This window comes from Salmo trutta, unplaced genomic scaffold, assembly GCF_901001165.1.
Source record: "Salmo trutta unplaced genomic scaffold, fSalTru1.1, whole genome shotgun sequence".
NCBI classification, from domain to species: domain Eukaryota; kingdom Metazoa; phylum Chordata; class Actinopteri; order Salmoniformes; family Salmonidae; genus Salmo; species Salmo trutta.
Window position 1 is genome coordinate 1120236 of NW_021823412.1, and position 12960 is coordinate 1133195.

The 12960-nt window shown below is 44.2% G+C and overlaps 1 protein-coding gene across 2 annotated transcripts in view; it reads right to left on the reverse strand.

The window, feature by feature from the left end:
- The window catches only part of LOC115190784 (mast/stem cell growth factor receptor kita), a 64375-nt gene that overhangs the window by 3857 nt on the left and 47558 nt on the right, over window positions 1–12960 (reverse strand). For both annotated transcript variants that reach the window (XM_029748851.1, XM_029748850.1), the window contains 3 exons: window positions 10337–10459; window positions 9550–9661; window positions 4930–5029 (listed from right to left, as the gene is read on the reverse strand). In XM_029748851.1, coding sequence (XP_029604711.1) covers window positions 4930–5029; window positions 9550–9661; window positions 10337–10459 — 335 coding nt within the window. The remainder of the gene's footprint in view (window positions 1–4929; window positions 5030–9549; window positions 9662–10336; window positions 10460–12960) is intronic.

A 12960-nucleotide genomic window follows, 5' to 3' on the forward strand; every position in this document is an offset into this window, starting at 1 on the left:
AGTCATTTAGCAGACTCTCTCATCCAGAGAGACTTACAGTAGGGAGTCATTTAGCAGACTCTCTCATCCAGAGAGACTTACAGTAGGGAGTCATTTAGCAGACTCTCTCATCCAGAGAGACTTACAGTAGGGAGTCATTTAGCAGACTCTCTCATCCAGAGAGACTTACAGTAGGGAGTCATTTAGCAGACTCTCTCATCCAGAGAGACTTACAGTAGGGAGTCATTTAGCAGACTCTCTCATCCAGAGAGACTTACAGTAGGGAGTCATTTAGCAGACTCTCTCATCCAGAGAGACTTACAGTAGGGAGTCATTTAGCAGACTCTCTCATCCAGAGAGACTTACAGTAGGGAGTCATTTAGCAGACTCTCTCATCCAGAGAGACTTACAGTAGGGAGTCATTTAGCAGACTCTCTCATCCAGAGAGACTTACAGTAGGGAGTCATTTAGCAGACTCTCTCATCCAGAGAGACTTACAGTAGGGAGTCATTTAGCAGACTCTCTCATCCAGAGAGACTTACAGTAGGGAGTCATTTAGCAGACTCTCTCATCCAGAGAGACTTACAGTAGGGAGTCATTTAGCAGACTCTCTCATCCAGAGAGACTTACAGTAGGGAGTCATTTAGCAGACTCTCTCATCCAGAGAGACTTACAGTAGGGAGTCATTTAGCAGACTCTCTCATCCAGAGAGACTTACAGTAGGGAGTCATTTAGCAGACTCTCTCATCCAGAGAGACTTACAGTAGGGAGTCATTTAGCAGACTCTCTCATCCAGAGAGACTTACAGTAGGGAGTCATTTAGCAGACTCTCTCATCCAGAGAGACTTACAGTAGGGAGTCATTTAGCAGACTCTCTCATCCAGAGAGACTACAGTAGGGAGTACAGACTCTCTCATCCAGAGAGACTTACAGTAGGGAGTCATTTAGCAGACTCTCTCATCCAGAGAGACTTACAGTAGGGAGTCATTTAGCAGACTCTCTCATCCAGAGAGACTTACAGTAGGGAGTCATTTAGCAGACTCTCTCATCCAGAGAGACTTACAGTAGGGAGTCATTAGCAGACTCTCTCATCCAGAGAGACTTACAGTAGGGAGTCATTTAGCAGACTCTCTCATCCAGAGAGACTTACAGTAGGGAGTCATTTAGCAGGACTCTCTCATCCAGAGAGACTTACAGTAGGGAGTCATTTAGCAGACTCTCTCATCAGAGAGACTTACAGTAGGGAGTCATTTAGCAGACTCTCTCATCCAGAGAGACTTACAGTAGGGAGTCATTTAGCAGACTCTCTCATCCAGAGAGACTTACAGTAGGGAGTCATTTAGCAGACTCTCTCATCCAGAGAGACTTACAGTAGGGAGTCATTTAGCAGACTCTCTCATCCAGAGAGACTTACAGTAGGGAGTCATTTAGCAGACTCTCTCATCCAGAGAGACTTACAGTAGGGAGTCATTTAGCAGACTCTCTCATCCAGAGAGACTTACAGTAGGGAGTCATTTAGCAGACTCTCTCATCCAGAGAGACTTACAGTAGGGAGTCATTTAGCAGACTCTCTCATCCAGAGAGACTTACAGTAGGGAGTCATTTAGCAGACTCTCTCATCCAGAGAGACTTACAGTAGGGAGTCATTTAGCAGACTCTCTCATCCAGAGAGACTTACAGTAGGGAGTCATTTAGCAGACTCTCTCATCCAGAGAGACTTACAGTAGGGAGTCATTTAGCAGACTCTCTCATCCAGAGAGACTTACAGTAGGGAGTCATTTAGCAGACTCTCTCATCCAGAGAGACTTACAGTAGGGAGTCATTTAGCAGACTCTCTCATCCAGAGAGACTTACAGTAGGGAGTCATTTAGCAGACTCTCTCATCCAGAGAGACTTACAGTAGGGAGTCATTTAGCAGACTCTCTCATCCAGAGAGACTTACAGTAGGGAGTCATTTAGCAGACTCTCTCATCCAGAGAGACTTACAGTAGGGAGTCATTTAGCAGACTCTCTCATCCAGAGAGACTTACAGTAGGGAGTCATTTAGCAGACTCTCTCATCCAGAGAGACTTACAGTAGGGAGTCATTAGCAGACTCTCTCATCCAGAGAGACTTACAGTAGGGAGTCATTTAGCAGACTCTCTCATCCAGAGAGACTTACAGTAGGGAGTCATTTAGCAGACTCTCTCATCCAGAGAGACTTACAGTAGGGAGTCATTTAGCAGACTCTCTCATCCAGAGACTTACAGTAGGGAGTCATTAGCAGACTCTCTCATCCAGAGAGACTTACAGTAGGGGAGTCATTTAGCAGACTCTCTCATCCAGAGAGACTTACAGTAGGGAGTCATTTAGCAGACTCTCTCATCCAGAGAGACTTACAGTAGGGAGTCATTTAGCAGACTCTCTCATCCAGAGAGACTTACAGTAGGGAGTCATTTAGCAGACTCTCTCATCCAGAGAGACTTACAGTAGGGAGTCATTTAGCAGACTCTCTCATCCAGAGAGACTTACAGTAGGGAGTCATTTAGCAGACTCTCTCATCCAGAGAGACTTACAGTAGGGAGTCATTTAGCAGACTCTCTCATCCAGATAGTAGGGTCATTAGCAGACTCTCTCATCCAGAGAGACTTACAGTAGGGAGTCATTTAGCAGACTCTCTCATCCAGAGAGACTTACAGTAGGGAGTCATTTAGCAGACTCTCTCATCCAGAGAGACTTACAGTAGGGAGTCATTTAGCAGACTCTCTCATCCAGAGAGACATACAGTAGGGAGTCATTTAGCAGACTCTCTTATCCAGAGAGACTTACAGTAGGGAGTCATTTAGCAGACTCTCTCATCCAGACAGACTTACAGTAGGGAGTCATTTAGCAGACTCTCTTATCCAGAGAGACATACAGTAGGGAGTCATTTAGCAGACTCTCTCATCCAGAGAGACTTACAGTAGGGAGTCATTTAGCAGACTCTCTCATCCAGAGAGACTTACAGTAGGGAGTCATTTAGCAGACTCTCTCATCCAGACAGTCTTACAGTAGGGAGTCATTTAGCAGACTCTCTCATCCAGAGAGACTTACAGTAGGGAGTCATTTAGCAGACTCTCTCATCCAGAGAGACTTACAGTAGGGAGTCATTTAGCAGACTCTCTCATCCAGAGAGACTTACAGTAGGGAGTCATTTAGCAGACTCTCTTATCCAGAGAGACTTACAGTAGGGAGTCATTTAGCAGACTCTCTCATCCAGAGAGACTTACAGTAGGGAGTCATTTAGCAGACTCTCATCCAGAGAGACTTACAGTAGGGAGTCATTTAGCAGACTCTCTCATCCAGAGAGACTTACAGTAGGGAGTCATTTAGCAGACTCTCTTATCCAGAGAGACTTACAGTAGGGAGTCATTTAGCAGACTCTCTCATCCAGAGAGACTTACAGTAGGGAGTCATTTAGCAGACTCTCTCATCCAGAGAGACTTACAGTAGGGAGTCATTTAGCAGACTCTCTTATCCAGAGAGACTTACAGTAGGGAGTCATTTAGCAGACTCTCTCATCCAGAGAGACTTACAGTAGGGAGTCATTTAGCAGACTCTCTTATCCAGAGAGACATACAGTAGGGAGTCATTTAGCAGACTCTCTTATCCAGAGAGACTTACAGTAGGGAGTCATTTAGCAGACTCTCTCATCCAGAGAGACTTACAGTAGGGAGTCATTAGGAGACTCTCTCATCCAGACAGTCTTACAGTAGGGAGTCATTTAGCAGACTCTCTCATCCAGACAGTCTTACAGTAGGGAGTCATTTAGCAGACTCTCTCATCCAGAGAGACTTACAGTAGGGAGTCATTTAGCAGACTCTCTCATCCAGAGAGACTTACAGTAGGGAGTCATTTAGCAGACTCTCTTATCCAGAGAGACTTACAGTAGGGAGTCATTTAGCAGACTCTCTCATCCAGAGAGACTTACAGTAGGGAGTCATTTAGCAGACTCTCTTATCCAGAGAGACATACAGTAGGGAGTCATTTAGCAGACTCTCTTATCCAGAGAGACTTACAGTAGGGAGTCATTTAGCAGACTCTCTCATCCAGAGAGACTTACAGTAGGGAGTCATTTAGCAGACTCTCTCATCCAGACAGTCTTACAGTAGGGAGTCATTTAGCAGACTCTCTCATCCAGACAGTCTTACAGTAGGGAGTCATTTAGCAGACTCTCTCATCCAGAGAGACTTACAGTAGGGAGTCATTTAGCAGACTCTCTTATCCAGAGATACTTACAGTAGGGAGTCATTTAGCAGACTCTCTTATCCAGAGAGACTTACAGTAGGGAGTCATTTAGCAGACTCTCTCATCCAGAGAGACTTACAGTAGGGAGTCATTTAGCAGACTCTCTCATCCAGAGAGACTTACAGTAGGGAGTCATTTAGCAGACTCTCTCATCCAGAGAGACTTACAGTAGGGAGTCATTTAGCAGACTCTCTCATCCAGAGAGACTTACAGTAGGGAGTCATTTAGCAGACTCTCTCATCCAGAGAGACTTACAGTAGGGAGTCATTTAGCAGACTCTCTTATCCAGAGAGACTTACAGTAGGGAGTCATTTAGCAGACTCTCTCATCCAGAGAGACTTACAGTAGGGAGTCATTTAGCAGACTCTCTTATCCAGAGAGACTTACAGTAGGGAGTCATTTAGCAGACTCTCTCATCCAGACAGACTTACAGTAGGGAGTCATTTAGCAGACTCTCTTATCCAGACAGTCTTACAGTAGGGAGTCATTTAGCAGACTCTCTTATCCAGAGAGACTTACAGTAGGGAGTCATTTAGCAGACTCTTATCCAGAGAGACTTACAGTAGGGAGTCATTTAGCAGACTCTCTCATCCAGAGAGACTTACAGTAGGGAGTCATTTAGCAGACTCTCTCATCCAGAGAGACTTACAGTAGGGAGTCATTTAGCAGACCAGATCTCCTTACATTTCTGTGGGAGCCACCTCAGGTCTGTTCATTCTGTGTCCTTCCTGGATCATCCTGTAGAACGCTGAACCCACCTGCATACCAGGGTACGGACTGCTGCCTACACACACACACACACACACACACACACACACGCACACACACAAAGACACACACACACACACACACACACACACACACACACACACACACACACACACACACACACACACACACACGCACACACACACACACACACGCACACACAAAGACACAAACAGACAAAGACACAGTTAGTATATTCCCCAAACGTGCGCGTGTGTGTCTTCATGACGTTGTGTGTGTGAGTATATATACTGTATCCAAGGTGACTATAGTTACCACGTGACCAGACATCACTGTATCCAAGGTGACTATAGTTACCACGTGACCAGACATCACTCTCCAAGGTGACTATAGTTACCACGTGACCAGACATCACTCTCCAAGGTGACTATAGTTACCATGTGACCAGACATCACTCTCCAAGGTGACTATAGTTACCATGTGACCAGACATCACTGTCCAAGGTGACTATAGTTACCATGTGACCAGACATCACTGTATCCAAGGTGACTATAGTTACCATGTGACCAGACATCACTCTCCAAGGTGACTATAGTTACCATGTGACCAGACATCACTCTCCAAGGTGACTATAGTTACCACGTGACCAGACATCACTCTCCAAGGTGACTATAGATCCCATGTGACCAGACATCACTGTCCAAGGTGACTATAGTTACCATGTGACCAGACATCACTGTATCCAAGGTGACTATAGTTACCACGTGACCAGACATCACTCTCCAAGGTGACTATAGTTACCACGTGACCAGACATCACTATCCAAGGTGACTATAGTTACCATGTGACCAGACATCACTCTCCAAGGTGACTATAGTTACCATGTGACCAGACATCACTCTCCAAGGTGACTATAGTTACCATGTGACCAGACATCACTGTATCCATGGTGACTATAGTTACCATGTGACCAGACATCACTCTCCAAGGTGACTATAGTTACCATGTGACCAGACATCACTCTCCAAGGTGACTATAGTTACCATGTGACCAGACATCACTGTCCAAGGTGACTATAGTTACCACGTGACCAGACATCACTCTCCAAGGTGACTATAGTTACCACGTGACCAGACATCACTCTCCAAGGTGACTATAGTTACCATGTGACCAGACATCACTCTCCAAGGTGACTATAGTTACCACGTGACCAGACATCACTCTCCAAGGTGACTATAGATCCCATGTGACCAGACATCACTGTCCAAGGTGACTATAGTTACCATGTGACCAGACATCACTGTATCCAAGGTGACTATAGTTACCACGTGACCAGACATCACTCTCCAAGGTGACTATAGTTACCACGTGACCAGACATCACTATCCAAGGTGACTATAGTTACCATGTGACCAGACATCACTCTCCAAGGTGACTATAGTTACCATGTGACCAGACATCACTCTCCAAGGTGACTATAGTTACCATGTGACCAGACATCACTGTATCCATGGTGACTATAGTTACCATGTGACCAGACATCACTCTCCAAGGTGACTATAGTTACCATGTGACCAGACATCACTCTCCAAGGTGACTATAGTTACCATGTGACCAGACATCACTGTCCAAGGTGACTATAGTTACCACGTGACCAGACATCACTCTCCAAGGTGACTATAGTTACCATGTGACCAGACATCACTCTCCAAGGTGACTATAGTTACCATGTGACCAGACATCACTCTCCAAGGTGACTATAGTTACCATGTGACCAGACATCACTCTCCAAGGTGACTATAGTTACCATGTGACCAGACATCACTGTATCCATGGTGACTATAGTTACCATGTGACCAGACATCTCTCTCCAAGGTGACTATAGTTACCACGTGACCAGACATCACTGTCCAAGGTGACTATAGTTACCATGTGACCAGACATCACTCTCCAAGGTGACTATAGTTACCATGTGACCAGACATCACTGTATCCAAGGTGACTATAGTTACCATGTGACCAGACATCACTGTATCCAAGGTGACTATAGTTACCATGTGACCAGACATCACTGTATCCAAGGTGACTACAGTTACCATGTGACCAGACATCACTGTATCCAAGGTGACTATAGTTACCATGTGACCAGACATCACTGTATCCAAGGTGACTATAGTTACCATGTGACCAGACATCACTCTCCAAGGTGACTATAGTTACCATGTGACCAGACGTCACTGTCCAAGGTGACTATAGTTACCATGTGACCAGACATCACTGTCCAAGGTGACTATAGTTACCACGTGACCAGACATCACTGTCCAAGGTGACTATAGTTACCATGTGACCAGACATCACTGTCCAAGGTGACTATAGTTACCACGTGACCAGACATCACTGTCCAAGGTGACTATAGTTACCATGTGACCAGACATCACTGTCCAAGGTGACTATAGTTACCATGTGACCAGACATCACTGTCCAAGGTGACTATAGTTACCATGTGACCAGACATCACTGTATCCAAGGTGACTATAGTTACCATGTGACCAGACATCACTGTATCCAAGGTGACTATAGTTACCATGTGACCAGACATCACTCTCCAAGGTGACTATAGTTACCACGTGACCAGACATCACTCTCCAAGGTGACTATAGTTACCACGTGACCAGACATCACTCTCCAAGGTGACTATAGTTACCATGTGACCAGACATCACTCTCCAAGGTGACTATAGTTACCATGTGACCAGACATCACTGTATCCAAGGTGACTATAGTTACCATGTGACCAGACATCACTGTCCAAGGTGACTATAGTTACCATGTGACCAGACATCACTGTATCCAAGGTGACTATAGTTACCACGTGACCAGACATCACTCTCCAAAGTGACTATAGTTACCACGTGACCAGACATCACTATCCAAGGTGACTATAGTTACCATGTGACCAGACATCACTGTCCAAGCTGACTATAGTTACCACGTGACCAGACATCACTGTCCAAGGTGACTATAGTTACCATGTGACCAGACATCACTCTCCAAGGTGACTATAGTTACCACGTGACCAGACATCACTCTCCAAGGTGACTATAGTTACCACGTGACCAGACATCACTCTCCAAGGTGACTATAGTTACCATGTGACCAGACATCACTCTCCAAGGTGACTATAGTTACCATGTGACCAGACATCACTGTATCCAAGGTGACTATAGTTACCATGTGACCAGACATCACTGTCTAAGGTGACTATAGTTACCATGTGACCAGACATCACTGTATCCAAGGTGACTATAGTTACCACGTGACCAGACATCACTCTCCAAGGTGACTATAGTTACCATGTGACCAGACATCACTCTCCAAGGTGACTATAGTTACCATGTGACCAGACATCACTATCCAAGGTGACTATAGTTACCACGTGACCAGACATCACTGTCCAAGGTGACTATAGTTACCACGTGACCAGACATCACTGTCCAAAGTGACTATAGTTACCATGTGACCAGACATCACTCTCCAAGGTGACTATAGTTACCATGTGACCAGACATCACTGTATCCAAGGTGACTATAGTTACCATGTGACCAGACATCACTGTATCCAAGGTGACTATAGTTACCATGTGACCAGACATCACTGTATCCAAGGTGACTATAGTTACCATGTGACCAGACATCACTGTATCCAAGGTGACTATAGTTACCATGTGACCAGACATCACTCTCCAAGGTGACTATAGTTACCACGTGACCAGACATCACTATCCAAGGTGACTATAGTTACCACGTGACCAGACATCACTGTCCAAGGTGACTATAGTTACCATGTGACCAGACATCACTGTCCAAGGTGACTATAGTTACCACGTGACCAGACATCACTGTCCATGGTGACTATAGTTACCATGTGACCAGACATCACTGTCCAAGGTGACTATAGTTACCATGTGACCAGACATCACTCTCCAAGGTGACTATAGTTACCATGTGACCAGACATCACTGTATCCAAGGTGACTATAGTTACCACGTGACCAGACATCACTGTCCAAGGTGACTATAGTTACCATGTGACCAGACATCACTGTCCAAGGTGACTATAGTTACCATGTGACCAGACATCACTCTCCAAGGTGACTATAGTTACCACGTGACCAGACATCACTCTCCAAGGTGACTATAGTTACCACGTGACCAGACATCACTGTCCAAGGTGACTATAGTTACCATGTGACCAGACATCACTCTCCAAGGTGACTATAGTTACCATGTGACCAGACATCACTGTTCAAGGTGACTATAGTTACCACGTGACCAGACATTACTCTCCAAGGTGACTATAGTTACCATGTGACCAGACATCACTCTCCAAGGTGACTATAGTTACCACGTGACCAGACATCACTGTCCAAGGTGACTATAGTTACCATGTGACCAGACATCACTGTCCAAGGTGACTATAGTTACCATGTGACCAGACATCACTGTCCAAGGTGACTATAGTTACCATGTGACCAGACATCACTGTCCAAGGTGACTATAGTTATGTACTGTACATTACCTAAAGAGAATATTTCCCAGAGCAGGATACCGTATGACCAGACATCACTCTCCAAGGTGTAAACACCGTCAAAGATACTCTCTGGAGACATCCACTTCACTGGGAGACGGGCCTGGAACACACAGGAAACGCATCATCAGGGGGAGACAACACCCACAGGAAACGCATCATCAGGGGGAGACAACACCCACAGGAAACGCATCATCAGGGGGAGACAACACCCACAAGAAACACATCATCAAGGGGAGACAACACACACAGGAAACGCATCATCGTGGGGAGACAACACACACAGGAAACACATCATCAGGAGAAGACAACACACACAGGAAATACATCATCAGGTGGAGACAACACACACAGGAAATACATCATCAGGAGAAAACAACACACACAGGAAACACATTATCAGGAGAAGACAACACACACAGGAAATACATCAGGGGGAGACAACACACACAGGAAATGCATCATCGGGGGGGAGACAGCACACACAGGAAACACATCATCAGGGTGAAACAGGAAGTGGCTATTAGTTTTAAAGGGATAGTTTGGAAATGTTTACTTACCTTGACAGTCATTGTCCAGAGACTACTCTCAAGATAAGGAAGCATATCTAAACATGTAAAATGTCTGAACTATCACTCTGAGATTCCGTTGTGTTACAATGCTTGCTTTTTACTTGTTGTTCTTTAATGGTAAAACCTGAGCAGCCTTCTTGTATTTCACACTCGTTCTACAACAAAAATACTCACACACACACACACACACACACACACACACTTACATTGCCTCTGAGGACGTAGTTAGAGTCGGTGGTGATGTCTCGGGCCAGTCCGAAGTCACAGATCTTGGCTACTCTCCCCTGAGTCAGCAGAATGTTCCTGGCTGCTAGGTCTCTGTGGATACACTACACACACACACACAGACACATTTAGTAAAGAATCAACCATATACAGAAATAAATACATAGAAGACAGAAACACAGACAGCAGCTGGCTCTAACTCAGTGGAGACCTGTCATTCAGGGCAGAGCCCCACTTGTTTAGCTACAAAATACAAAAATAAACAAATAAAAAAAGTTGCCTGTTTCTCATTTTATTCCGTGTCACATATCAGTTTGCAAACAATGTAAAAAAATAATAAATAAACAAATCCTTGAGTTAATAAAGCCGCATACAAACATGATCTCTTTCTTGGCAGAATTCATGCCAACAGAAGCCATACCAAAATAAAAATTAAAAACATAGAAAATTATGTATTTTTCGTCTCTGTGTATTACATCATTTTCCTTCATCTCTCCAGAGGCTGAATGTATCTCACAGGAGAAAGCGTCCGAGTGAGCGAAAACAGCGCCCCTCTGTCTCTCTATGTGTAGGCAATCTATCTGATGCTGTGTGGTCAAAAAGAGTATGACAATGTTGCCGCCTGTAGCATTGATAGCAAGGGAAGCCAGCGAGCATTTGGCCTCCCTTTCATTAAAAAAAAGTATAAAATAATAGTCAATCAGCGTTGAGCTAAACTGAACGAGCTCAACTGTGATTGGTCCTGGCGCACCAAAAAAAAAGTGTCAAGGGAAGCCAGCTTGGATTTGGCTTCACTCCTATCAGATCACATTGAGATCATACGTCATGGACAGAAACAACTTGAATTGTTTCATCTCGTGTTGTTGTCTTCTGGTGGATAGCTAGTGTAAACTGGTCCTTTCCTAAATTAGCCATGGATGGAGATGGGGATTTGGACTTGTGGTTTTATTTAATTCTCCATACTGGCTAATGATTATAACGGTGATTCTGATCCAACCATTAATTCATACATTGTTGTGCTCCTGGTCTGAGAGGATGGAAGTTCAACATGTAGCTAGATGTAGAAGGCTAATGTTAACTAGCTAACGTTGCCCATGAATGGAAGTTAGGCTAGCGAGCATTTTAGCCATGTAGCCTAGGACAACAAACAAGAAAAGTGTGTACTGTATAACAGAGTGATAGACTGTGTACTGTATAACAGAGTGATAGACTGTGTACTGTATAACAGAGTGATAGACTGTGTACTGTATAACAGAGTGATAGACCGTGTACTGTATAACAGAGTGATAGACTGTGTACTGTATAACAGAGTGATAGACTGTGTACTGTATAACAGAGTGATAGACCGTGTACTGTATAACAGAGTGATAGACTGTGTCCTGTATAACAGAGTGATAGACCGTGTCCTGTATAACAGAGTGATAGACCGTGTGCTGTATAACAGAGTGATAGACTGTGTACTGTATAACAGAGTGATAGACCGTGTACTGTATAACAGAGTGATAGACCGTGTACTGTATAACAGAGTGATAGACCGTGTACTGTATAACAGAGTGATAGACTGTGTACTGTATAACAGAGTGATAGACTGTGTACTGTATAACAGAGTGATAGACCGTGTACTGTATAACAGAGTGATAGACTGTGTCCTGTATAACAGAGTGATAGACCATTTGCTGTATAACAGAGTGATAGACTGTGTACTGTATAACAGAGTGATAGACTGTGTACTGTATAACAGAGTGATAGACTGTGTACTGTATAACAGAGTGATAGACCGTGTACTGTATAACAGAGTGATAGACTGTGTACTGTATAACAGAGTGATAGACTGTGTACTGTATAACAGAGTGATAGACTGTGTACTGTATAACAGAGTGATAGACTGTGTACTATATAACAGAGTGATAGACCGTGTACTGTATAACAGAGTGATAGACCGTGTACTGTATAACAGAGTGATAGACTGTGTACTGTATAACAGAGTGATAGACTGTGTACTGTATAACAGAGTGATAGACTGTGTACTGTATAACAGAGTGATAGACTGTGTACTGTATAACAGAGTGATAGACTGTGTACCATGCTGTAGGCCATGTAACTGTTTGCTACAGTGGGGGGAAAAAAGTATTTGATCACCTGCTGATTTTGTACGTTTGCCCACTGACAAAGAAATTATCAGTCTTTAATTTTAATGGTAGGTTTATTTGAACAGTGAGAGACAGAATAACAACAAAAAAATCCAGAAAAACGGATGTCAAAAATGTTATAAAATGATTTGCATTTTAATGAGGGAAATAAGTATTTGACCCCTCTGCAAAACATGACTTAGTACTTGGTGGCAAAACCCTTGTTGGCAATCACAGAGGTCAGATGTTTCTTGTAGTTGGCCACCAGGTTTGCACACATCTCAGGAGGGATTTTGTCCCACTCCTCTTTGCAGATCTTCTCCAAGTCATTAAGGTTTCGAGGCTGACGTTTGGCAACTCGAACCTTCAGCTCCCTCCACATATTTTCTATGGGATTAAGGTCTGGAGACTGGCTAGGCCACTCCAGGACCTTAATGTGCTTCTTCTTGAGCCACTCCTTTGTTGCCTTGGCCGTG